The following is a 26,095-nucleotide window of genomic DNA, read 5'->3' as shown; positions in this document are numbered from 1 at the left end:
AATCGGAGGACTGTAAAAACGATGTCCTAGCTACTAGCAAGCTAGCTACAAGCTAACTGGCCAATAGCTTATTAGCTGCAAGTTAATTGGCTAAAATCCACTAGCAGGAGGGAACATGCAGGGGAGCACAACATGTGGTGACCCTTAGTGGGCGGAGTTCTACAAAGCAAACCACCTGACGCGCTTTTATGTTGAAAAACACAGCAAACAAACCAACCAAAACCGCTCTGGAAATCCACCCTGACATCCTTGGTCCATAGTAATATCCAGTATCACAAGACTAGTACTCTAGACTAGTAGTACTATAGTTATCGCCATGTCTCTTTAGTATTAATATCTGGTCCTTCGAGTGATGTTAGCATTTTAAACCCTTGCTGTTGCCATGGTATGGCAATCAAGGAGAGAGAGAGAGAGAGAGAGAGAGAGAGAGAGAGAGAGAGAGAGAGAGAGAGAGAGAGAGAGAGAGAGAGAGAGAGAGAGAGAGAGAGAGAGAGAGAGAGAGAGAGAGAGAGAGAGAGAGAGAGAGAGAGAGAGAGAGCGTCCCAACAGCTAAGCCAGGTCAGAGTTCACTGGAGAGGTGATGACGGATGGGGGCGGGGTTTGCGGGTAGCGTCGGTGTTGGGGTGACCCTCCCCCTCAGCGTCGTGCCTATGAGGTCGCTGGTTCTGGTTCTGGTCTAGGTTGTTGGAGGCGGGAAGCAGCCGGGTCACGTGACCGATGCCCTTAGCCACGCCCTCTCTGAAGAGCAGCTTGGCTCCCAGCCGCAGGTACTCGGCGTGCTTGATGAAGCGGAACCGAACCACCGCCCGCTCCCCCGTACGCAGCTCCTCCTAGTGGACGAACGGGGAATAAACAAGAGATAGAACACATGACGTAGAAAACAGAATATGCTAACATACAGAGACGTTTGGTGGTGAGGTTATGCTGACACATCATTGCTAACAAGCTAGTGGGGACCTACCTTCCCCTGCATGCAGAGAACGGTGGCGGTCTGTCGGACGTTGCCCACGTGCACGGTGACCTGGGACCCCCGGCGGAAGGTCTTGGCGTGGAAGAGGAGCACGATGGACGCCTCAAACTGACAGCAGATGGTCGGGTTCACCCTGGGACTCACCATCACCATGCCCTGGAAACACATCACCATGACGTCACCATCACCATGACGTCACTATCGCCATGACGTCACCATCACCATGCCCTGGAAACACATCACCATCACAACACCATCACCATGCCCTGGAAACACATCACCATGACGTCACCATCACCATGACGTCACCATCGCCATGACGTCACCATCACCATGACCTGGAAACACATCACCATGACGTCACCATGACATCACCACCATGACATCACCACCACCATGCCCTGGAAACACATCACCATGACGTCACCATTACATCACCACCATGACATCACCACCACCATGCCCTGGAAACACATCACCATGACATCACCACCATGACATCACCACCTTGACGTCACCATCACAATGTCACATCACCACGCCCTATAAACATATCACCATGACATCACCGTGACGTCGCTACCATGACGTCCCCATCACCATGCCCTAGAAACACATCACCTTGAAGTGTTAGAGGTTAGATAAACCAGTATTAGAAGTTAAGAGTAAAGCCTTGTTCACACTACCTCGACGGACGACGGATCTCATTGACTTTGCATAGAGCGCCCCATGTCAAAAAGTTTAGAAATGTTCAACTTTCCAGGCAGCGACGGATCCGTCGGCGGATCAGACTGCGTTATGCAAATATACGCAAGGCCACTGTCCAATGAAATCGCCTTTGCAATACAACCCGGAAGAACCCATGGATACGTCAAAAAGACGCATGTATTGTGAACAAGGCCTAAGTGGTTAAATGTCAGAGGTTATGGGTTATAAGTTAGGGCTAAGAGGTTATGGGTAACAAGTTAGAGGTTATGGGTGAGGGGTCAGAGGTCAGGGCCTGACCTTGCGTAGCAGCGAGCGGTCGAAGTTGCCCAGGGCCAGCGTGGCGGCCTGGCCGGCCCGCAGCAGGCGACACCCGGAGCGGTTCCTCTGGATGCTGCCCACCCGCAGCCGCAGGAAACCCCCCGCGTCCGTAGGGCCCACCAGGAGGCGCTCGCCCTCCCGGCACACCCCGCTGCACGCACACACACACACACACACACACACACACACACACACACACACACACACACACAGACACACACACAGACACACACACACACACACACACACACACACACACACACACACACACACACACACACACACGCGCACGCACATCACTAATCATAGCCTACTACACACACACATTACTAATCCCACCCCGCTACACACACACACACATCACTAATCGCACCCCGCTACACACACACAAACATCAATCCCTATTACATCACACTTCACTCACACACACATCAGAAACACTGACCTGTACAGAGTGCCCCCCACCACGGTCCCAACATCAGGAACAGAGTAGATCTCGTCCACCTGAAGAGCAACACATTAAAGACTCACACACACACACATACACACACACATGCGTGTGTTTGGCGTGCGTATGTGAGTGCATGAATGTGTGCGTGTGAATGTGTGAGTGTGTCTGTGCGAGTGTGTCTGTGTGTGTGTGTCAGTGTGAGTTGGTGTGTGTGTCTGTGTGAGTGTCTGTGTGTGTGTGTGTGTGTGTTTGAATGTGTGTGTGAGTGTGTGTGTGTGTGTGTGTGTGTGTATGTGTGTGCGTGCGTGTGTGTGTGTGTGTGTGTGTGTGTGAATGTGTGAGTGTATGAGTGAGTGCGTGTGTGAGTATATGTGTGTGTGTGTGTGTGTGTGTGTGTGTGTGTGCGTACCTGGAACTCGGTGGGCTGCTCCATGAGCTCCTCCTGCTCCTGGCTGCTGCTCAGAGGAGGGAGGATGTTGAGGAACTCCTGGAGGAGTTTCAGCCCCTCCCCCCCCACACTGGAGACCAGGAGGATGGGGGTGATGCTACACACACACACACACACACACACACATTCACACACACATTCTCAGGTTATCCCAGAGTTCGTAGTACTGTATATATTCAGACTCTTCCCAGTATATATTCCCAGTGTTCCCATTATATCTTCCCAGAATGTGTTCCCCGTGTTCCCATTCTCCAAGTATGTGTTCCATGTGATCCCAGTCTCCCAGTACATATTCCCAGTCTTCCCAGTATGTGTTCCCAGTATGTGTTTCTAGTGTCCAGAGTATGTGCTCCCAGTGTTCCCAATATGTGTTCCATAAGTTCCCGGTCTCCAAGCATGTGTTCCCAGTGTTCCCGGTATGAGTTCCCAGTCTGTGTTCCCAGTGATACCAGTCTCCAAGTATGTGCTCCCTGAGAATGTGTTCCCTGTGTGTGTTCCAAGCGTTCTCAGTCTCCCAATATGTGTTCCCTGTGTTCCCAGTATGTGTTCCCGGTCTTCCAATATGTGTTCCCAGTATGTGTTCAGTCTCCTGATATGTGTTCCCCTTGTTCCCAATATGTGTTCCCAGTGTTCCCAGTAAGTGTTCCCAGTGTTCCCAGTAAGTGCTCCCAGTGTTCCCAGTACCTGGTGGACTGTGTGAACTGCTGTGCGGCGGTGACGGCGTCGTCGGGCCCGGTCACGAGGAAGGGCACCTTGTTGCAGCCCGGCTGCTTCAGGACGCGCTCCAGCTGCCTCAGGGTGCGCTCCACCGTGGAGCGCGAGCACAGGTCCACCTTGCTCAGCACCAGGAAGATGGGCACCTTGAGGGCCAGGGCCAGGCCCAGGTGCTCCCGGGTGGTCCCCGCTAGCAGCAGGGGGGCGGGGGGGGCTACGGTTAGTCTGGGTTCCGCTCAGCACTCACTCTTCTCAGACGCGGACGTTATCGTGAAGGTTGTTTCCACAGCAGACCTCTGGCGTTTCTTTAAGTGTCTCAAGGAAGTTCAAAGTTCAAAGTCTTTATTGTCCATTCCAAAATAGAAGACAGATAGTGAAATAGAAATTGAGTTTGTCTCTGACCCACGGTGCAATAATTAAAAAAGCCTACAATTATTAGGTAGAAATAAAATAAAATAAGTAATATTTACAATAAACCATTTCTAAATAGTGAATAATAATTCGGAAAAGTGCATGTGTCTCATGAGGACGCCTGCGTGCCACACTGGGCCAAACCAGATGGAACCACGGCTTTGGAAAGTAGTTCAAGAGATCATTCATCCCCATGATCCACTTACACCAGACTGGGACCCTAGCGTTACGCAGCTCAGGGGCCCGGGGCTACCGCGGGGCCCGGGGGAAGCAGACAGAGCTCACACAGACAGACAGACAGACAGACAGTCACACAGACAGACAAACAGTCAGACAGACAGAGAGTCTGTCAGACTGACAAGACAGTCACACAGATAGACAGACAGTCAGAGAGAGAGACAGTCTGTCAGACAGTCAGACAGGCAGGCAGAGAGACAGACAGACAGACAGACAGACAGACAGACAGACAGACAGACAGACAGACAGACAGACAGACAGACAGACAGACAGTCACACAGACAGACAAACAGTCAGACAGACAGAGAGTCTGTCAGACTGACAAAACAGTCACACAGATAGACAGACAGTCAGAGAGAGAGACAGACAGTATCACGGACAGTCAGTCACACAAACAGTCAGACAGAGAGAGTCTGTCAGACTGACAAGACAGTCACACAGATAGACAGACAGTCAGAGAGAGAGACAGTCTGTCAGACAGTCAGACAGGCAGGCAGAGAGACAGACCTATGCCGGTGTTGGCGCTGACCACCAGCATGGCGAAGTCGGGTCCGTAGCTGAGCAGGCCGAAGATGGTGGTCTTCAGGTACTTGTGGTGGCCCGCCAGGTCCATGAAGGTGATCATCTTAGACGAGTTCTCACAGATCTCCTCTGCCGTGCGCGAATCACTGTAGTTCACCACCTACGCACACAAACATTGTAGGTCCGATTTAATAGATATATACTAGTGTTATTAATGGTGCCTAAGGCAAGTTTTAATATATATACTAATATTATTAAAGGTGCTCTAGGTACGATTTAATATATGTATTAGTATAGTTAAAGGTTCTGTAGGTACGATTTAACATAGACTAGTATTATTAAAGGTGCTGTATGTTCGATTTAATATATTAACTAATATTATTAAAGGTGCTTTAGTTTAGATTTAATATATACTAGTATTATTATAGGTGCTACAGATAATGTTCTAAGAGCTATAATTGATTTGTATTTTGTTAGTATTGGCCAAGCTTTCAGCAATTAGCGAGTGAAATGCTGCAGCATGACTTGCAACACTTCTCAGTGTGCGAGGGAAAGGGTGTTTTCATCGGGTGTTTATTTCTAAATCTTGCTGCTGTCTCTCGATATGACTCTCTCTAACAGCAGCTTAAAAGACCTTAGGGAGTAACTCTCTCTCACAGCAGCTTTAATATACTTTAGGGAGCATCTCTCTCTTACAGAAGCTTTAAAATACTTTGGGGAGCAACTATCCCTTACAGATTAAGTGTGATCTGACGAAGTGTGATCTGATTAAGTGTGATCTGATTAATTGTGCTCTTATTAAGTGTGCTCTGATTAAGTGGGATCTGACTAAGTGTGTTCTGATTCAGTGTGATCTGGTTAAGTGTGCTCTGATTGAGTGTGAGGTGAACAGGTGTGCTCTGGTTCAGTGTGAGGTGAACAGGTGTGCTCTGATTCAGTGTGAAGTGACCAGGTGTGCTCTGGTTCAGTGTGAGGTGAACAGGTGTGCTCTGGTTCAGTGTGAGTTGAACAGGTGTGCTCTGGTTCAGTGTGAGGTGAACAGGTGTGCTCTGGTTCAGTGTGAGGTGAACAGGTGTGCTCTGGTTCAGTGTGAGGTGAACAGGTGTGCTCTGGTTCAGTGTGAGGTGACCAGGTGTGCTCTGGTTCAGTGTGAGGTGACCAGGTATGCTCTGGTTCAGTGTGAGGTGAACAGGTGTGCTCTGGTTCAGTGTGAGATGAACAGGTGTGGTCTGGTTCAGTGTGAGGTGAACAGGTGTGCTCTGTGAACAGGTGTGCTCTGGTTCAGTGTGAGGTGACCAGGTGTGCTCTGGTTCAGTGTGAGGTGACCAGGTGTGCTCTGGTTCAGTGTGAGGTGAGCACCTCTCCCTTGCTGTTGAAGCCCAGGATCTCAAAGCTGATGCTGGAGGTGCGCCCCGTCTGGATCTCGTGGAGGTGTCTGAAGAGGTTGAGGCGAGCGCGGCCACGCCCGTTGTCCAGCTCCCCCTGGGTCAGGACCCCCAGCAGGGTGGACTTCCCAGAGTCCACGTTCCCCAGGACCGCCACCCGCAGGTCCAGGAACTGGCCCCCCCAGACAGAGACGACACAGCGAGGAATACTACGTCAAATACTGCAGGAGTACGACACACAATACACTACATAACTACTATATATACTACATTACTACTATACGTACACTACATTACTACTATAGATATATTAAATAACTACTATATATACTACATTACTACTATATATACTAGTAATTACTATATACATTACTACTATATATATTACATAACTACTATATACTGTATACTACATTACTACTATATACATAATTACTACCATATATACATTACTACTATATACACTAATTACTATCATATATATTACATTACTTCTATATACACTAATTACTATAATATATACATACAACATTATAACTATATACATTACATTAATACTTTATATACTACATTATTACAATATATACACGATAGATGAGGGATGGACGATGATAGATGATGGATGATGATAGATGAGGGATGATGATAGATGAGGGATGATGATAGATGAGGGATGGATGATGATAGATGATGGATGATGGATGATGATAGATGAGGGATGGATGATGATAGATGATGGATGATGGATGATGGATGATGGATGATGATGGCTGGATGACGAGGGATGGATGATTGAGGTCACCTGTTGGTCATCTGGAACCTTCCGCACCAGAACCTCAGTGATCTTTCTGGACTTCCGGTCTGAGTTGTACTCCACCTCCCTCTCTCTGAGGACGGTTATATCTGCTCCAACCCTGGGGAGTACACAGTCAGTACTTCTACTACTATAGTACTACTACTACTAGTACCACTACTGCTACTACTACTACTAGTAATACTTCTACTACTATAACACTACTACAACTATCATACTGCTGCTACTGCTACTACTACAACCAGCACTACTACAAGTACTACTTATACTACTAAAATACTACAACTTCTATCATAATACTAATACTACTAGTACTACTACTATATTACTACTACTAGTACTACTACTATATTACTACTACTAGTACTACTACTAGTATGTACTTCTCTGCTAACCTCTGCAGGGTTTTTAGTGTAATACTACCTCTAGTACTACTACTAGTATGTACTTCTCTGCCATCCTCTGCAGGGTGTGTAGTGTAACACAACCTTTAGTACTCCTAGTATCACTACCGGTACTACTACTGGTACGTACTTCTCGGCCATCCTCTGCAGGGTGTGTAGTGTAACACAACCTATACTGTAGTACTCCTAGTATTACTACTAGTACTACTACTGGTACTACTACTGGTGCGTACTTCTCGGCCATCCTCTGCAGGGTGTGTAGCGAGGCCTTCATGTCCTCCTGGCCGAGGCCCACCAGCATGCCGTTGTCCTCCACCCCGATCTGGTACACCGCCTCGCCCCCGCCCTCCTGCAGCCGCCACTTCAGCTGCGTGGCCAGGTGCTCGAAGCGCTGCGGCGTCGGGGACACCAGCTTCAGCTGGAAACACAGAGTCAGTGGCCAGCCCTCACCGTCTAACCCCAGCTGTCATACCCCTACCGCCTATTCCATAGTGTTGTCCGCCCAATTCTACCTTCTATCCCCTACTGTCCACAGCTTAACCACCACTGTCTAACCCCAACTGCCGTACCCCTACTGCCTATTCCATAGTGTTGTCCATCCCATCCTACCTTCTATCCCCTACTGTCTAGTGTCTAGCCCCTACAGTCCACTGTTCAACCACCACTTCCGAACCCCTACTGGCGAACTCCTACTGTCAGTGTCTAGCCCCTACGGTCTGCGTTCTATCCTACTGTCTACTCCCTTCTGTCTACTGTCCTACCCCTACTGTCTGCTGTCTAGTGTATCGTACAGACTATCTTCCTAATTTACAACAGCTCAACTTAGTTTTACTTGACCCATACTTTCTCCTTAATGACCTGTCTATGGACTGTCAAACCCCTACCTGATCCTTAATGACCTGTCTCTGTACTTTGTAACACGTACCTGCTCCTTAATGCCATGTCTCTGTACTGTCAAACCCCTACCTGCTCCTTAATGACCTGTCACTGTAATGTCAAACCCCTACCTGCTCCTTAATAACCTGTCTCTGTACTGTCTAACCCCTCCCTGCTCCTTAATAACCTGTCTCTGTACTGTCTAACCCCTACCTGCTCCTTAATAACCTGTCTCTGTACTGTCTAACCCCTCCCTGCTCCTTGGTGACGCATCTGTCTCTCTCTACTGTCTAACACAAACCACGGTGTACATTTTAGGCAACAATAATAATAACAATACCTACCTTATATTCAATGTTTCCTTCTTCTGCCTGCAAATACATAAACAGAATGACAGATCATAGATAGATAGATAGATAGATAGATAGATAGATAGATAGATAGATAGATAGATAGATAGATAGATAGATAGATAGATAGATAGATAGATAGATAGATAGATAGATAGATAGATAGATAGATAGATAGATAGATAGATAGATAGATAGATAGAAAGAACGATAGAGTGATATAAAGATATACTGTGTGAAGGAATTAGGAAAGTGAGAGGGAGAAAGGGTATAATCAATTATTATTAGGCACACAGCTCGCTCTGGCCTATTTACATCTCGCTCCACAGTCACGATGGATCGTCAACACAGGATGACCCGAAATAGAGAGAGATGCGTGTTGGCTAATGTTCCGTCAGCTATCAGCTCGTACCTCCGGAGGTAAATACGGCGGTGGGGATTTGTTGCTCCGGCTCTTCCTACTCTTCCTTCTGCGGCCTCGTTTGCCTTTTCTGCTCCGCGACTTCTTGGATATCTTCCCTCCGTTACCGGAGCTGGAGCCGTTCATCCTCTGCCCGGCATATACCGGACAGCTTTCCGACGACCGGACATCCATTGATGCGTGTGGGAGGATTCAAAGCTCCTGTTTTACGGATAATAGGCAAAATGAAAGCCCCATTGTTTATATGGTAACATAAACCATAATATTATGTATCCGTGAGACTGGAGGCGCGCAGACTGCGGTACCGCGCGAATGCGACAGTGCGTCGTGCGTGCGGTACCAAGCGCATTGCTCAGTGCCTAAACTAAACTAAACCAAGCATCTCTCTAACCAAACTCCTGTATTAACCATCTCTTAACTAACACATACAACCTCAACTTAACCATCTCGAAAATAACCTTAACTTAAACCTATCTAACATAACTTAAACTTAACAATCCCTAACATCACCTAAACTAAACATCACTAACATCACCTAGACTAAACATCTCTACAAATGCTTATTTACAACGTAGCCTATTTCTAATATGCTGTGTGAATTCACAAAATAAACAATTTAGTCATTTGTTTAATATTTTATTGTTTTCCTCCGTTTGTAAAAAAAAAAGAGGATATATTATTATTATTATTATTGCCTTTTTATGTATTCTCTTATTAATTGATCTATTAATTAAATGTATTATTATTATTATTATTAATTTGTCGTATTTCTACGTCAGTGTGCAGTGACGTTACCGCCGGCAGGGTCACGTGTTTGGGCTGAATCAGCTGACGATCCCGGGACTTCCGGTCCGATGTTTTTAAGCTGAAATTTGGCGTATGTTTTTGTACTCCGCGTCTGAATAAAAGTGAAAGACAAGTGAAAAAACCCGTGAAAAGTGTGTCATCTGTCCTAGGTCGCAGTTGGACGCAGACCACACAGTGAATGCTCGTCAACCGGGAAACCAATGCAGAGTAGGAGCAGAGAAGCGCTTTAAATTCTACTTCCCTCTCGTCTCATCGACGGTAGTAAACTGTTTATAAACAATGACCACTTCGGACAGCGAGGAGGACTCGTACGACGAGAGGAGCGCACTGATGTCGTCCGAGACGCCACCGGTTCCGTCTTACCAGCCTGAACAGTCTGACCCGGATCCGAGCGCCCAGGTGTGTGTGTGTGTGTGTGTGTGTGTGTGTGTGTGTGTGTGTGTGTGTGTGTGTGTGTGTGTGTGCGTGTGTGCGTGTGTCTGTGTCTGTGTCTGTGTCTGTGTGTGTGTGTGTGTGTGTGTGTGTGTGTGTGTGTGTGTGTGTGTGTGTGTGTGTTGTTGAGGTCGAACTGAGGTCTCGTTCAGTAAACAGTCTGTCATGATGTTCAGTACTAAGCTGTACTACCTGTCGGTCTGTCATATAGTTCAGTTACCTGTCTGTCTGTCTGTCATAATGTTTACTAACCTGTCTGTATTTCTGTCATGATGTTTACTTACCGGTCTGTCATAAGCTTTACTAACCTGTCTCTCTTTCTCTCAAGATGTTTAGTAACCTGTCTGTCTGTGGCGATGTTAAATTACCTGTCTGTGTCTGTGTATCTGTCTGCAGGGGCCCGTGTTGCGGAGGGCGAAGAGTTCAGAGCGAGGGCCGGGACCAGAGCCGGAGCTAGACGAGGAGGAGGAGCTAACTCTGAAGTACGGCGCCAAGCATGTGATCATGCTGTTCATCCCAGTCACCCTGTGCATGGTGGTCGTCGTAGCAACCATCAAGTCCATCGGCTTCTACACGGAGAAGACTAACCAGAGACTGTAAGTCTGTGTGTCTCTGTCAGTCTGTCTGTCTGTCCGTCTCTCTCTCTCTGTGTCTCTCTCTCATGTGTATAATGTGTGTGTGGGTAGGATCTACACCCCCTTCTCAGAGGACGAGGTCTCAGTTGGGCGGAGGCTTCTCAATTCCTTCCTGAATTCCATCGTCATGATCAGTGTCATCGTCGTCATGACGATATTCCTGGTGATGCTCTATAAGTACCGCTGTTACAAGGTGAGCTCACGTTTAAGTTTTAATATATAATATATACATTATATATGTTGATGTGTATTACAAGTGTGTTGATGTGTATTACTTGTGTGTATTTATTTGTGTTCCTGTGTGTTGCAGTTTATCCACGGCTGGCTTATACTCTCATCCCTTATGTTGCTCTTCTGGTTCAGTTACCTTTACCTGGGGTGAGTTACTTTTAGAGTGAGTTACCTTTACCCGGGGTGAGTTATCTTTACCTGGGGTGAGTTATCTTTACCTGGGCTGAGTTATCTTTACCTGAGGTGAGTTATCTTTACCTGGGGTGAGATATCTTTACCTGGGGTGAGTTATCTTTACCTGGGCTGAGTTATCTTTACCTGGGGTGAGTTATCTTTACCTGAGGTGAGTTATCTTTACCTGGGGTGAGTTGTCTTTACCCGGGGTGAGTTGCCTGTACCCGGGGTGAGTTGCCTGTACCCGGGGTGAGTTGCCCGTACCCGGGGTGAGTTGCCTGTATCTGAGTCTCTGTGTCTCTGTGTCTCCTCTGTCAGGGAGCTCTTCAAGAACTATAACTTGGCAATGGACTTCCCCACGGTGGGGGTCCTGATCTGGAACTTCGGGGCGGTGGGGATGATCTGCATCCACTGGAAGGGCCCCCTGCAGCTGCAGCAGGCCTACCTCATCATCATCAGCGCCCTCATGGCCCTCGTCTTCATCAAGTACCTCCCAGAGTGGTCCACCTGGGTCATCCTCGGGGCCATCTCTATCTACGGTGCCTAGCAGCCGGGCAACTAGCGCCCTCACATAGCAACCAGCACCAACACCTAGCAACCAGCACCATCACCTAGCAACCAGCACCTAGCAATCAGCACCATCAGCTAACAACCAGCGCCCTCACATAGCAACCAGCACCACCACCTAGCAACCAACACCATCACCTAGCAACCAGCACCATCAGCTAACAACCAGCGCCCTCACATAGCAACCAGCACCATCACCTAGCAACCAGCACCATCAGCTAACAACCAGCGCCCTCACATAGCAACCAGCACCATCACCTAGCAACCAGCACCATCACCTAGCAACCAGCATAAACAGCTATCAACCAGCACCATCACTTAGCAACCAGCACCCTATGTCCTAACCCTAGTGTTGTGTTCCAGACCTGGTGGCCGTGCTGTCCCCTAAGGGGCCCCTGAGGATGCTGGTGGAGACGGCCCAGGAGAGGAATGAACCCATCTTCCCTGCTCTCATCTACTCCTGTCAGTCCCCTTCACACACACACATTACAATTATACCAAATTATAAAATATTATTATAATACAATAATTTAATCATTTGGTATAATAATATGATTTATAATTATAATTATATATATATAATTATAATATAGTAATATTATAGTGCTGTGTGTGTGCACACGCATATGTGGCTTTGTGTGTGTGCATGTGTTTGCCGCTGTGTGTTTGTGTGTGTGTGTGAGTGTATGCATGTGTTTGCCTGTGGGCTTGCGAGCGCATATGTGTGTGTCTGTGTGCATGGTATTCATTAGTGTGATGTTTGTCTCTGCAGCCGGCATGGCGTGGATGGTAGGGATGGCCAACCCTGCAGAAGGGGGAAGACAGCAGTCAGGTAGGACACGCACACACACACTGGCACACACAGCCACGCACTCTGATACACACGCACACATTGCCATACACACACACTCACTCTCTCACTTAGTAAGAGCCAGCCCCTTCTGTGAGCCAATCCGGGCCATGAGTCCAGAACTAGGCAGTATCTCTTTAACCTGCGGAAGATCATGCATAACAATATATTATACTTTATTATACTACATAGCATGACATTATATTATACTTTATTATACTACATAACATGACATTATATTATACTTTATTATACTACATAGCATGACATTGTATTATACTTTATTATACTACATAACATGACATTGTATTATACTTTATTATGCTACATAACATGACATTATATTATACTTTATACTACATAACATTACATTATATTATACTACATAACAAACATGACATTATATTACACTTATTATATTATGCTGCATAACATGACATATTATATTATGATCCAAGATGACATTATGCTATATAACATGACATTACTTTATACAATGCTGGAGGGGGGAGGGTGGAGCTGGAGGGTGGAGCTGGAGGGTGGAGGCTCCAGGAGCGCCGTCCCAGCCTCTGCTGTGTTGTGTTCCAGATGCAGAGGCCCAGGAGGCCGGAGGCTCCCTGGAGGCCGAAGACTCCCCAGACCCCCCCGCTGGAGCCCAGGGGGCGTGTCCTTCAGGGGAGGACCAGGAGGAGGAGAGTAAGAGGCCAACCTTCTGCTGTCGCCTCTAGGACCCCAGGGCTGGACCTGTTAGAGTCTCCTCTCTCTCTCTGTGTTTACCACAGCGGGTCGCTCTCTCTCACTCTCTCTCTGTGTACAGCGGGGCTGTCTCTCTACGTTTATAGTATGGGGGCCTCTCTCTCTCTCTCTCTCTCTGTATATATTTTGCTGGTGTCTCTCTCTGTATCTCATGCGGGTGTCTCCCTCTCTAGGCGGGGTGAAGCTGGGTCTAGGGGACTTCATCTTCTACAGTGTTCTGGTGGGGAAGGCAGCAGCCACAGGAGGAGACTGGAACACCACGCTAGCCTGCTTCGTAGCCATCCTCATAGTGAGTACCACCATAGCCATGCTAACCCAACGCTAGCCTGCTCTGTAGCCATCCTCATAATGAGTACCACAGTCCATAACCATGCTAAAACTACGCTAGCCTGCTCCGTAGCCATCCTCATAGTGAGTACCACCTTCCATAACCATGCTAAAACTACGCTAGCCTGCTCCATAGCCATCCTCATAGTGAGTAACACCATAACCATGCTAACACCACGCTAGCCTGCTCAGGCTAGCGTCAAGTGTCTGTCAATAAAGGTTGGTTGACTTTGTGTTCCAGGGCCTGTGTCTGACCCTGCTGCTCTTGGCCATCTTTAAGAAGGCTCTGCCGGCGCTGCCCATCTCCATCGCTTTTGGCCTGGTGTTCTACTTCTCCACAGACTACCTGGTCCAGCCCTTCATGGACAACCTGGCCACAAACCAGTACTACATCTGACCTCTGATTGGCTGCTAGAACAAACTAAATGTTTTTGATCGGAGCAACTCTTGTTTTTCATCGGGGGGGGGGCTGGACGGACGTGAAGAATCTATTTTTTCCTAACTAAAACCTGCTGGAATGTCTAACGTCTGGTTCTTTAATCATCCTGGAGAATATTCTCTGGAAGGCTGTTGAAATCAAACGACCTGAACCTCTGCTATCCTCTTTGAAGTAGTCTCATCACTTATTTAACCCTTAACATAATGAACTATTTTCAGACTAACATTGATTTGATGTATGGTTAGGTTGCTAGTGAGGCTGGTCACCTCTGACCACAAGTCTTTTGCTTCTCAGTTAGTTGGTACCAGGCTAACTGTTTAGCTTCTCATAGCTTGCTTGGTACCTGGCGTCGGGTACCTGCAGATCTTCCCCCTGGTCTGGTTTTGAAGACGTCGTCCGGGGTTAGATCTCTATCCAGGTGTATTTTATAAAACAGACATACGGTGCTGGTGAGGCTTTCACAATGAGATGTTAATAAAGTCGAGTCCTGACACCTAACTTCGACTTGAGTCCGTATGTTACTTAGCTTTCAGCTACTTGGCCAGCGGTAATAACCTGAACGTTTCGTTCTTTTAGTAATGGTTTAGTAATGGTTTATAATAGTTGAGACCATCCAGATATTCAAATTTGTGTTTCACAATGAATATTATGGTCTGCAGAGAAACAGAATGTGAAATCAGGATAGTCTCACCAATCTATAAGAGCAGGCTGAACCCAGTCATTGTCTTAGAATTTTTACATTTGCTACGAGACTAGGTGTACAAGTATCTAAACCATAGATCATCTGGTCCTGCTGGACCAGCTGGTTGGTAACAGTGGGCCTACCCCTTTCAGACTACAGAGAGCCTGCATGCCAACAGAATCACAACAGCAACTCATCTCTCAATGCCTTTATTATGATAAAAAAAGAAAAGTACAGTACACAACAGACTAAGGATTCAGTTGGGAGCTAGTTTCTCTCCTCGAACTGGCCTTTGTTTTTCAAGAGGAACGCCGCTAGGTACTCGATGGGGTTGGGTGGTCTGGAACAAAGAGGTCAAAGGTCAGTGCTGTAGCCAGAGAGGACTGACTACCACCTGGTTTGGGTCTGCAGCTCACCTGTCCTTAGCCAGCACCGACAGGCCCTGCAGGAGGATGGGCACGACCGTCTGGTCCAGGTAGGCTCGCGTTGGGAGGGCCTGCAGATCCACCTTCTGCTTGGAGCTCTTCTCTGCTGCGCTACCCTTCTCATTCTCCACTATTCTCTAGGAACGGTCAACGTACAGGAGACCATCAGCACAGAGTAAACACTCACCTACATACAGGTACCGACATACACACAAAGAATAGCCTTCAATGCAATCTCTATGGGCTCCGTGGGGCTTGCACTTGTAGTGACGCTCGCATCATACGTAACTGAGCAAAGAGAGGTAGGTGGCATCTTCGATCAAGTCACTGACTACCTTCAATGGCGAGTGTACAGTTCAATTCTGTTGTGTCTTGGCAATTTCCTTTTAGTCGCCGATCAAATTCAGACAAATGGGCAAATCCGGACCTCCAAGACCAAATTTAATAATTGAACCGGTTTCTACAAAGGGGTGGGGAAGTCATACACCCAGGAATTTTCAATAAATTGAGAGAAAAAACTGTCTAGCAGGCTGTGAAGAGGCTAACGCAGTCTTCTGCTACCCCTGTCTAGTCTTCCACCCTGAAGGCGGCACGGCAGACAGCACTGCTTGGGTATCGACTGGTGGGACAGATATGCACAATCTGTCTTGAGAAACTAAAGAAGCGAGCTGTCCAAGATCCACATGGATGGCTGCTTGAGATTTGCGGCTATTGGGAGGGGGACATTGCCACTCGACTCTAACAGCTCCAAGATAATTGGACAACACTAGTACTACCTTTGAAATGTTGTAAAGTTTGTGAAAGTTCTTGTTCCTGAATCTGAAGAAATACCAAGATGCTGTATTTCATTTGTGTATGAAAATAGATTGATTGTGCAATTCTGAGGGATGTGAAATTATTGTTTTTCTATGTACCACTGTGATAAGTTATTTTGCTTTTGTAAGCCAATACTTTCAAGGTCAGTCAATAAATACTTGACTTGATATACTGCCCCCGTCTTTATGTTGTTGCCGGACATATCTTGTGTCCTTTTTAGCTAGTTTACATCCGATTGATGTAAATAATTAATTGTGGAGCTACACGATTATTGTTTATGGAGTTGCCATCTAGTGGACACAAGAAGGATCTCTGTATGAGTGAATCATCCAACTACAAATTATGCTGTCTTGCTTAATGCACCTATTGAATGGATCTGAAAAATTGCCCACCCCCTGTGATATTTTTCAGGAGCCGCCAATGTGTGGTATACAGGTTACCTTTATGTGTTATAAGCCTGAATGTTGCAGATATATGTGGATGTTACCTGGATATTATCTGTGAGGCCATATTCAGCATGTGGGTTTTCCGTCACCTAAAAAGGAAACAAATACGGTTCACACATTGCTTATTTAGATATCAAACTAATGAATATACTATTACACAGGGTACAAATATTTATAACTAATGAATTCACTACTCACATTCTAAAGATTATATGTTTAACTAATGAAGATACCACACACAGGTTACAGATCATATATCTTACCGGGGTGTGTCCCTCCATGGACTGGTCTGCGTCTGCGTGATCTGTTGAAGGTGAGTGGCAAGTTAAGGAAAGTATTCCCACCAAGTGATACAACTGATCCGTTAGACTCACTAATGCAAGTCACCCCGCTATACTATTAGCTTGGCTAGCAACATAGCCGCAATGCACTGTCAGAAAAAAATAGAGCAATACATTGAGAACTGCATGAAAAATCAGCGGTGTGATGGTTTATCCAGGGTTTTAAACCTGAATCATTCGATATACCTTTCTGAGACAACCCGCGGATATATTTACAAGGGATGAAAGAGTCGGCGTAATGCTGTCATCCTGGAAGCTGCCCAAACATCTTCGGGCTTATTTCTCCTGACTGAACTAAAGGAATCAACTTAAATAACCACGTACTTATCATGAACTAAACAAATCATAAACTAAACTCATCTTCTTTAGCATTAGCCCGCAAGCCAGGCGGCTCTATGGACCGAAACGTTGGAAGAGCGGCAGGATACCAACCAAGCATCGTATATAGAGGCTATAACTTCACAGAAACACACATTTATAAAGGCATTTTCAGATTAGTATTTTCGCCAATGCTTTCCAACACGCCTGCACGGAAAGTAGAACTAGAGGAGCAGTGAAACTATAAATAGCAGAAGAAGAAGACCGTGAACCCGGACAACAATTGACTCACCGTCCGCCATGTTTGTTGTTAGATGTTACGCAAGATACGTTGCGTAGCACTTACGCATTTTACGTCGTTGATAAGGAAAACGGTTGAAAACGGTTGTAAATGCTTTACATCTAGCAGAACGAATATTAAGTAAAAAATGTTTTAAAAAACGAAAGTTTCCATAGTTTCCGCATTAAGGAATCTGTAATACAAACCTTTACAACTATTTGAATGTACACCGGAAGTGTGTTTGTGCTGGATGGAGAGACAGCGGTGGGACAGACACAGACACAGACATCAAAGGCACACACTGGTGCAACACCCTCGCCTCGAAGATTTATTTGCGACCTAAATCTCCTGATCTGGATTATTATAACCGGGTGGGGGACCTGGTGTGGTAGAGACCCCAGACCTGCCAGACCGACAGCAAGTCCCATTGACATGGACCTGGTAGAGTCGGAGAGATGAGCTCCGCAGGCTGGGGAGGGAGAGGCAGGAAAAAGCGGTTGCCTGGTGCGGCACCGTCGGACCGCGACACCTGCGACCAGACGTCGCTCCTCCAGCGGAGTCTCCACTATGGAGCTTACCCGCTGCTGGCGGTGCTGTCGCTGCTCCGGCTGCTGGTCGTGCAGCTCAGCGCGATCCTGCTGTGGCTGTACGGCCGACTAGTCCCTGCCGTGCTCACAGGGAGAACAGCCGGGCACGTGAGCGACCAGCGCGGCGACAGCCAGCAGGTCCAAGACAGCGACAGGGTCTGGAACCACCACAAGCAAGCCTTCGAGTACATCTCGGTGGCCCTCAGGATCGACGAAGAGGAGAAAGGTGGATAACGAATATTTAGTTGGCTAGTTAATGTCTTATTTGTGCTGTGTAATGGTATTTTTAAAAATGTATTCAATGGTGTATCATTAATTTCTTGCACATAAGACGAATGTCATGAACAGCGACCAACTGCTTGATCATAATGCTTCCACGTGAGCATTGTGGTCTCTAAATAACGATGAAGCGATGTGTTTATTTCATTTTCAAATTGGCAGATCTTTTGAGTTCTGATGTAGAGCTGGCCGTATCTTCTAGGACGGAAGCCTTATGTGTTGTGTTTGTTACAAAATCCAGTCAAACTTCTATAAAGAGCTTCTACCGAAAAAAACATGGGTCAGGAAAGTAAACCTAGACCAGCCTGGAACAGGACAACAGAGCTAGACCAACCTGGACCAAGACAGCAGAGCTAGACCAGCCTGTACCAGAAAAGTAGACCAGCAACAGACTGCCCCAGGTGTCCTGGGTCACGCGAACATTTGACTGGGGTCAATAGATGTTTGTGAAGACCTTTCTATGAAGTCTATTGATCGAGGTTTCTGTTCTGTAATGGAGGTTTGATCCAAACTTTCTAAAGGACCTCTGGACAAATCTCTGAATATAATACGTGCCAATTGGGTCAGTATGTATCGATCACAGTACGCATTGATTGCTATGAATCGACTTAGACTGGGTTTCCACATAGCAATGCCCTGGGGGATCAATCATGTGATCCATGTGGAATGTGTTGATTGTGTACATGATGTGGATGCAGTACTGTGGTACTGTACTCAGTCTAACATGTAGCCTCTGTTCAGGCTGTAGTGGCTCACGTTTGGTTAGGATACTTTGTTTGATCAGTATAGTGTGTGTTTCAGGCCCCAAGCTGCAGGCTGTAGAGTGGTACAAGCGGGGCATCGCTGAGCTGGAGAGAGGCATCTCCGTCGACCTCGGTCCAGGAACAGGTGAGAAGATACGCCTGGGGAAGGGACTTCCTGTTTACTACTGCACAGTTCAGCCGAGCTATAATTACCCATCTGAGTCTGACTTACTCCAGAGAATATTGGTTTGACCATTCATGAGACAGGTAGTAGAGGGATACACAATCGACCGGGTCTTCTGGTATCTACGCTCGGCTCTCTAGTGGCTGACTAGATCACACAGGATACCGTACTCTAACACACTAGGACCTAGGTCACACAGGATAAATACGTACTCTAATACTATAGGTCACCCAGGATATATACCGTACTCTAATACACAAGGACCTAGGTCACACAGGGTAAATACCATACTCTAATAAACTAGGTCACACAGGATATATACCTACTCTAATACAATAGGTCACACAGGATATACTGTACTCTTATACACTACATCATACAGTTTCCATATAAACCGTACTCTAATAATTAAATTAGAGTACAGTATGTTTCCTGTGACTCTAATACACTCGGCCACACAGGAAATATACTGTACTCTAATACACTAGGTCTCACAGGGGATATTTCCCTTTCTCTTAAATTGTTCTGAACCTTACTTAAAATCTCTAACTGTAAAATAAATCAAAAAAGTAAAAGAACATGCCGGATCAAGTGTTTTGTTAAACTTTTGATGAAGTGATGAGTCGATTCTCTGGTGGGGTGTTAATGTTTCCTGCAGGGGAGACGACAGAACGAGACAAACGGCTACAGTCCAAAATGGCCACCAACCTCATCATGGCTAACGACAGACTGGAGCTGCTGGGTAAAGCACATCACCACTAATTAGCCGAATAGCTTCTTCTCAACATGTAAATGTTGTGTGTAAAGTACACCACCACTGGTCAACTTAGCATGTTAACTGCTTGTCAACATGTACACCACCGCTGAAAAACAGTATGCTAAGCGGTGGGCGGCAGGTTAACATGTTTAAAACTGCTTCTTAGCATGCTAGCCTGATATATTGTAGAGAGCATGTAAGAACAACATGCTAGCTAGATGGCTTCTCGAAAACATGCCCAAAACTGCATGTGACAGCTGAACTCCCTCGATTTCTGGACTCAAGCTAATTTATGCCACTTTTATGAATGAACTTCTCCAACCCATCCATCGATTATCTAATCTACCTTTATTTGTTTGTCTCTCTCTTTGCTGTTCTTTTAGCCAAGGTGGTGTCAGGGTCTTCACCTCAAAGAGATACTTACACCACCAGGACTAACCCCGCCCACCATAACCCTCACCTGCGCCCAGGTAGGCCCTCACCCCGCCCACCATAACCCTCACCTGCGCCCAGGTAGGCCCTAAGCCCGCCCACCATAACCCTCACCTGCGCCCAGGTAGGCCCTAAGCCCGCCCACCATAACCCTGGAGTTTGAGAAGTACAGCTTTGTTTGAGTGTCTGATCTTGTTTGGATGTTTAAGTGTGTGTGTGTGTGTGTGTGTGTGTGTGTGTGTGTGTGTGTGTGTGTGTGTGTGTGTGTGTGTGTGTGTGTGTGTGTGTGTGTGTGTGTGTGTGTGTGTGTGTGTTAGTTAACAGCGCCGCACCCAAGAAGACTGTGGCTCCCTCAAGCCAGCCCTTGACTCGACCAAAGCCCACCTCCAAGACCTCCGTCGGCCCCACGCCCCCTTCAGCTGCCCCCCGAGCCCCCGCACACCACAGCAATAAGGTGGGGGACCGGGCCCCCCCACACAACCACAGCAATAAGGTGGGAGACCCATCAGCATGTTCTGATGATGCATCATAATCGTGTTGTTATGATCATAACAACACAAACACAATAACGCGATCATGATCACGTTCTCATGATTATGATTAGTGTTATAATAACGTGATCATAATAACAGTGTTATAAGAATGTGATCATAATTACGGGACTTTGACGGGATTATTATAATCATGGTGTTTTAATAACTTAATCATCATAACGTTATAATAATGATAACAAGGGCAACCGGGGGTTGGGTCTGTCTGCAGGTGAAAGCAGGAAGTGGTCGTAAAGCGGGCATCCTGAAGGCCCCGCCCCCGAAGAGAGACGTGAGGAACCTGAGGAATGTAGACCCCAAGATGGCCGACCTCATCCTCAACGAGGTCGTCCACAGGTAACTTCCATTGTGTGTGTGTGTGTGTGTGTGTGTTATATAGTATAATGTGTTTTTTAGTAAGGTGTGTTGTGCAGCCTTAACTTTGTGTGTGTGTGTGTGTGTGTGTGTGTGTGTGTGTGTGTGTGTAGCGGCGTGTCTGTGCGGTTTGATGACATCGCTGGACAGGAAGTAGCTAAACAGGCACTGCAGGAGATCGTGATCCTCCCTGCCCTCCGACCCGAGGTGAGGAGACTCCTCCTCCTCTGCTCTTCCTCTTCTCCTTTCTCCTCTACCCACGCCTGTCCTCCCCCTCTCCTCTTCCTCCTCCTCTCCTCCTCCTCTGCTCTCTTCTTCTTCTCCTCCTCCTCCTCCTACTCTGCTCTCTCCTCCTCCTCTGCTTTCTTCTCCTCCTCCTCCTCCTCCTCCTCATCATCTCCTTCTCCTCCTCTTCCTCTCTGCTCCTCATCATCATCTCCTTCTCCTCTGCTTTCTCCTTCTCCTGTTCCTCTCTGCTCCTCCCCCTCTCCTCTCCTCCTCCTTTGTTTTTCTTCTCCTGCTCCTCCTCCTCCTTTGGTGTGTGTGTGTGTGTGTGTGTGTGTTGTTGTTGTAACCATGGTGACTGACTCCAGCTGTTCTCCCCCAGTTGTTTACGGGGCTCCGGTCCCCGGCCAGGGGCCTCCTGCTGTTCGGACCCCCGGGAAACGGCAAGACCATGCTGGTGAGTGGGGGTCCCGTAGCTATAGTTGTCATGGCAACAACTGTTTGATTTTCAAAGTAAAGCTGTAGCCGCTTGACAGTTGACCTTTCGATGGCGTTCTGTGAGCAGAAATGTTTTATCTTCCAGGCTAAAGCCGTTGCCATGGAGTCCAATGCTACCTTCTTCAACATCAGCGCCGCGAGCTTAACATCCAAATATGTGAGATAACACTGTTATAACCTCCAAACTAAGCCAAATACAGCGCTAGCATTCCACTGTTATAACCTCCGAACCTGGCTAAATAGAGCGCTAGCATTCCACTGTTATAACCTCCAAACCTGTCTAAATACAGCGCTAGCATTTTACTGTTATAACCTCCAAACCTGTCTAAATACAGCGCTAGCATTCCACTGTTATAACCTCCAAACTAGGCTTAATACAGCGCTAGCATTCCACTGTTATAACCTCCAAACTAGGCTTAATACAGCGCTAGCATTCCACTGTTATAAGCTCCAAACCTGGCTAAATACAGCACTAGCATTCACTGATATAACCTCCAAACTAGGCTTAATACAGCGCTAGCATTCCACTGTTATAACCTCCAAACTAGGCTTAATACAGCACTAGCATTCACTGTTATAAGCTCCAAACCTGGCTAAATACAGCACTAGCATTCCACTGTTATCACCTCTAAACTAGGCTAAATACAGTGCACAAAATCTATTAGTACTACTACTAGTAGTACCTGCTGCAGTTCTAGAGCAGTATCCCTGTGGCTCCAGGTGGGCGAGGGAGAGAAGCTGGTCAGAGCCATGTTCGCCGTGGCCAGAGAGCTCCAGCCCTCCGTCATCTTCATCGGTGTGGATCACTCAGCTACTCCTGTTTCCATTCATTTGAATTAAGGATTCAGATCAATTAAATCGAAGTGATGGTGTGACCTAAAACAACATCTGTGTCTGTGTGTCTGTCTCCCTCCCTGTCTGTCTGTGTGTCTGTCTGTCTCCCTGTCTGTGTGTCTGTGTGTAGATGAGGTGGACAGCCTGCTGTGTGAGAGGAGGGAGGGCGAGCATGACGCCAGCCGACGGCTGAAGACAGAGTTCCTGCTGGAGTTTGACGGGGTGACGTCTTCCTCTAGCTCAGCCGCTACGCTGTCAGCTAGCATCTCAGCTAAGCTGTGTCAGCTAGACTTGTCAGCAGATGTTTTGGTGTGTGTGTGTGTGTGTGTGTGTGTGTGTGTGTGTACGTGTAACACGTGCTGTTTGTGTGTGTGTGTGTGTGTGTGTGTGTAGGTCCAGTCTGGTCAGGATGAGCGGCTCCTGGTGATGGGGGCCACTAACCGGCCTCAGGAGCTGGACGAAGCGGTGCTCAGGTCAGCCTGCCGTTCTCCGTCTCTACCACTGGGGGGCACTGTCGTTGCGTCTGTCCTTCCCTGGTTCCAGTTTCACAGGCCAACATTGTATATCATAAAGCTAGGGCAGGCCGACGAGTGCACAGGCAGACTGCGCGGAGGAAGCCAGACTGCGCGGAGGAAGCCGGTTGGGGTAGACAGGCCGTCCAATTATAGCCAATTATCATTTGGGCCGAAATAAATGATTTGGACGTGCTTATTACAGGCCTGCGAGACAGATACCAATTATTTCTTTATCAGAGCATTTGATTTATTGATTGTTGTTTGGTTATAAATAGAATTTCATCAAATATGACAAAAAATGCTTCTTAAATAAATGGATAGACTTATAGTGATAGCATAAAGCATAGCAAAAACATTGTGAAGATTACGTTGTTATATGTAAATTGAAAAATGAGTCTGTTGAATTGTCCGTTATTCCATGACAGCAAAGTACAGGCAGCTGGTGTCGTTGGTTCTGAATGGTGTAGCAAGATGGCTAGTGGGCTAGCTGGTGTGTAGCAGGGGTCGGCTATGGGGCTAGTGGGGCTGGCTAGCGGGCTAGCTGGTGTGTAGCGGGGGCGGCTAGTGGGGCTGGCTAGTGGGCTAGCTGGTGTGAGCAGGGATGACTAGAGGGCTATCTTGTTGAGATCAGCTGCAACAGTGGTTGTTTCTTGTTTTTCTCTGCAGGCGTTTTGCCAAGCGTGTGTATGTGGCGCCCCCTACTGAGCAGGTAGGAGAACTCCACACAGCCTTTACCAAGCCGTCTGGAGATAACATGACGATGAGCTGTGTGTGTGTCTTTGTGTATTTTTAGACTCGCTTCTTACTCCTGAAGACGCTGCTGGGTAGCCATGGCAACCCACTGAGTCAGAAGGAGCTAAAACACCTGGCCAGGTAGGCCACACCCCTCCTCAGTCGCATGCACTGCCCGTACAGGATGATCCTGTTCATCAATCACAAACAGGAAACAGGAAATGTGTTTACCTTCGGTGTGTTTCAGACTCACCTTGGGATACTCAGGAAGTGACCTCACCGCATTGGCTAAAGACGCCTCGCTGGGACCAATCAGGGGTGAGCTCCATCCCTCAATCCTCTGTCTGTCTTTGTAATATAATGTTTGTGTCTTCGATATGTTTCTATGTCGTTCTATGATGTTCTGTATGGTCGAAGGTGGTTGTATGATCTGCTGTGATGATCGTTGTGGTTCTGTGTGGCTGTGTTCTATATGGTTCTCTGTAGTTGTAGGATGTTCTGTGTGGTTCTATAGTTATGTGATGTTCTTTTTGGCTGTGCTCTCTATGGTTCTATGGATGTGTTGGCAGAGTTGAGACCGGACCAGGTGAGGAACATGGCCGCCCGCGAGGTGAGTCCACATTCCCTCCAGAAGGGGAAGTATGATGATGTTGTTTCCTCCCAGCAGGATTTGCAAAGCGTAAACCTACGATAACTTAAGGGTTATCAATAATAGCTTGATAACCCTTGATAACACTAATAGTACATGCTTAATGCACACCTTGATAACACCATTAGAACTACATAACAGGTTTCTGTGGTCCATCGCTTTAATTATTTGTGTTTCCTTTTGATCCACATCACACAAGGGGAGACCCTAGGTGTAGGGTAGGCTGGGGCTAAGGCTGTGTGTGTGTCCTTGTGTTGAGGTGTGTGTGTTGTGTCTCCAGGTGAGGAACATGCGTTGTGAGGACTTCCTGGAGTCCCTGAAGAAGATCCGGAGCAGCGTGGCTCCTCAGACTCTGGAGATGTACGCTCGCTGGAACGCAGAGTACGGGGACACCTCCAGCTGCTAACACACACGCGCACACACACACACACACACACACACCCCTTTCTGATAAGACCAAGACTGTTTCTACAAACAATTCACGAGGAGAGACCTGCATATTGACCTGCGACCCCAGCCAGGTGGACAACAGGAAGCAGTGCCTTACAAGCTGATGGTGCTGCCCTCTGCTAGCCTCCCTGGATAACATACTGGACACCACTTGTAGCTGGTGACCTTTGCCCTCAGGACATCCTCAGGTTGCAGAGCTCATAACTGCCGAAAGAGACGAGATGAGACCACTCTGTGTTAGGGTCCAGTTTCGGTTGCTCCGTGTTGGGGTCCAGCCAAGAGTCGCTGTGTGGTAGTGTCCAGTCCGGTTGCTCTCTGTTGGCCCAGAGTCGTTCTATGTTGGGGTCCGGTCCGGTTGCTCTGTGTTGGGGTCCAGCCCAGAGTGTGCTGTGTTGGGGTCCGGTCCGGTTGCTCTGTGTTGGGGTCCAGCCCAGAGTGTGCTGTGTTGGGGTTCGGTTCGGTTGCTCTGTGTTGGGGTCTAGCCCAGAGTCACAAATTAAAAGTCACCTTTACTCTACTGTAGCTTCTCAAAGTAAGTCTCCATTGGTTTTACCTTCAAATAAAAAATGCACAAGTGAATCTTGTTATGGCTTCTTTATTGTCATTATTTGTGAAATTGGTATTTCATTATTAAAGTGCTCAAGTAGTTAATTTATCATTAAACGCATAATAGTATTTTACGTCAGAAACTATTAATCAAGATTTCTTGGCTATTTCTAAGTGATTGCAATAGTTTTGGAAAATGTTATA

General features: G+C 47.1%; 4 protein-coding genes across 5 annotated transcripts; 2 read left to right on the top strand and 2 right to left on the bottom strand.

Annotated features, from left to right (window-relative positions):
* Positions 1 to 550: 550 nt before the first annotated feature.
* LOC130379706 (GTP-binding protein 2-like) lies at positions 551 to 9,539 on the bottom strand. Its single transcript, XM_056586706.1, has 12 exons — positions 9,021 to 9,539; positions 8,603 to 8,629; positions 7,616 to 7,800; positions 6,967 to 7,078; positions 6,139 to 6,336; positions 4,765 to 4,939; positions 3,580 to 3,799; positions 2,857 to 2,992; positions 2,442 to 2,500; positions 1,976 to 2,147; positions 962 to 1,126; positions 551 to 830 (listed from the first exon to the last, which is right to left on the bottom strand). Exons 1-12 carry the CDS (start codon positions 9,201 to 9,203, stop codon positions 567 to 569), a joined length of 1,896 nt encoding a protein of 631 aa, XP_056442681.1. The 5' UTR covers positions 9,204 to 9,539; the 3' UTR covers positions 551 to 566.
* A 295-nt stretch (positions 9,540 to 9,834) lies between these two features.
* psen2 (presenilin 2) lies at positions 9,835 to 14,758 on the top strand. Its single transcript, XM_056586703.1, has 10 exons — positions 9,835 to 10,235; positions 10,665 to 10,864; positions 10,955 to 11,096; positions 11,214 to 11,281; positions 11,627 to 11,847; positions 12,239 to 12,337; positions 12,648 to 12,707; positions 13,314 to 13,421; positions 13,655 to 13,770; positions 14,050 to 14,758. Exons 1-10 carry the CDS (start codon positions 10,116 to 10,118, stop codon positions 14,203 to 14,205), a joined length of 1,290 nt encoding a protein of 429 aa, XP_056442678.1. The 5' UTR covers positions 9,835 to 10,115; the 3' UTR covers positions 14,206 to 14,758.
* A 344-nt stretch (positions 14,759 to 15,102) lies between these two features.
* Positions 15,103 to 17,623, bottom strand: dpy30 (dpy-30 histone methyltransferase complex regulatory subunit). Of its 2 annotated transcripts, none has more exons than XM_056586704.1 (5): positions 17,568 to 17,623; positions 16,880 to 16,920; positions 16,658 to 16,705; positions 15,346 to 15,491; positions 15,103 to 15,269 (listed from the first exon to the last, which is right to left on the bottom strand). In XM_056586704.1, the coding sequence occupies exons 1-5, from the start codon at positions 17,575 to 17,577 to the stop codon at positions 15,197 to 15,199; spliced, it is 318 nt and encodes a 105-aa protein (XP_056442679.1). In that variant the 5' UTR covers positions 17,578 to 17,623; the 3' UTR covers positions 15,103 to 15,196. The 2 variants fall into 2 exon arrangements, with proteins under 2 accessions (XP_056442679.1, XP_056442680.1); XM_056586705.1 differs by lacking the exon at positions 17,568 to 17,623 and adding an exon at positions 17,144 to 17,414.
* LOC130379703 (spastin-like) lies at positions 17,483 to 25,922 on the top strand. The gene is made up of 17 exons (XM_056586702.1): positions 17,483 to 18,368; positions 19,223 to 19,309; positions 20,007 to 20,090; positions 20,489 to 20,575; positions 20,855 to 21,030; positions 21,300 to 21,424; positions 21,556 to 21,649; positions 22,050 to 22,124; positions 22,251 to 22,322; positions 22,886 to 22,961; positions 23,130 to 23,221; positions 23,393 to 23,472; positions 24,181 to 24,223; positions 24,308 to 24,387; positions 24,494 to 24,564; positions 24,816 to 24,856; positions 25,176 to 25,922. The coding sequence occupies exons 1-17, from the start codon at positions 18,011 to 18,013 to the stop codon at positions 25,299 to 25,301; spliced, it is 1,767 nt and encodes a 588-aa protein (XP_056442677.1). The 5' UTR covers positions 17,483 to 18,010; the 3' UTR covers positions 25,302 to 25,922.
* The last annotated feature ends 173 nt before the right edge of the window (positions 25,923 to 26,095 follow it).

Source organism: Gadus chalcogrammus, chromosome 3 (genome assembly GCF_026213295.1).
Source record: "Gadus chalcogrammus isolate NIFS_2021 chromosome 3, NIFS_Gcha_1.0, whole genome shotgun sequence".
NCBI classification, from domain to species: Eukaryota; Metazoa; Chordata; class Actinopteri; order Gadiformes; family Gadidae; genus Gadus; species Gadus chalcogrammus.
The sequence above is the reverse complement of the archived record's forward strand: the minus strand, read 5'-3'. Positions and strand labels throughout refer to the sequence as shown.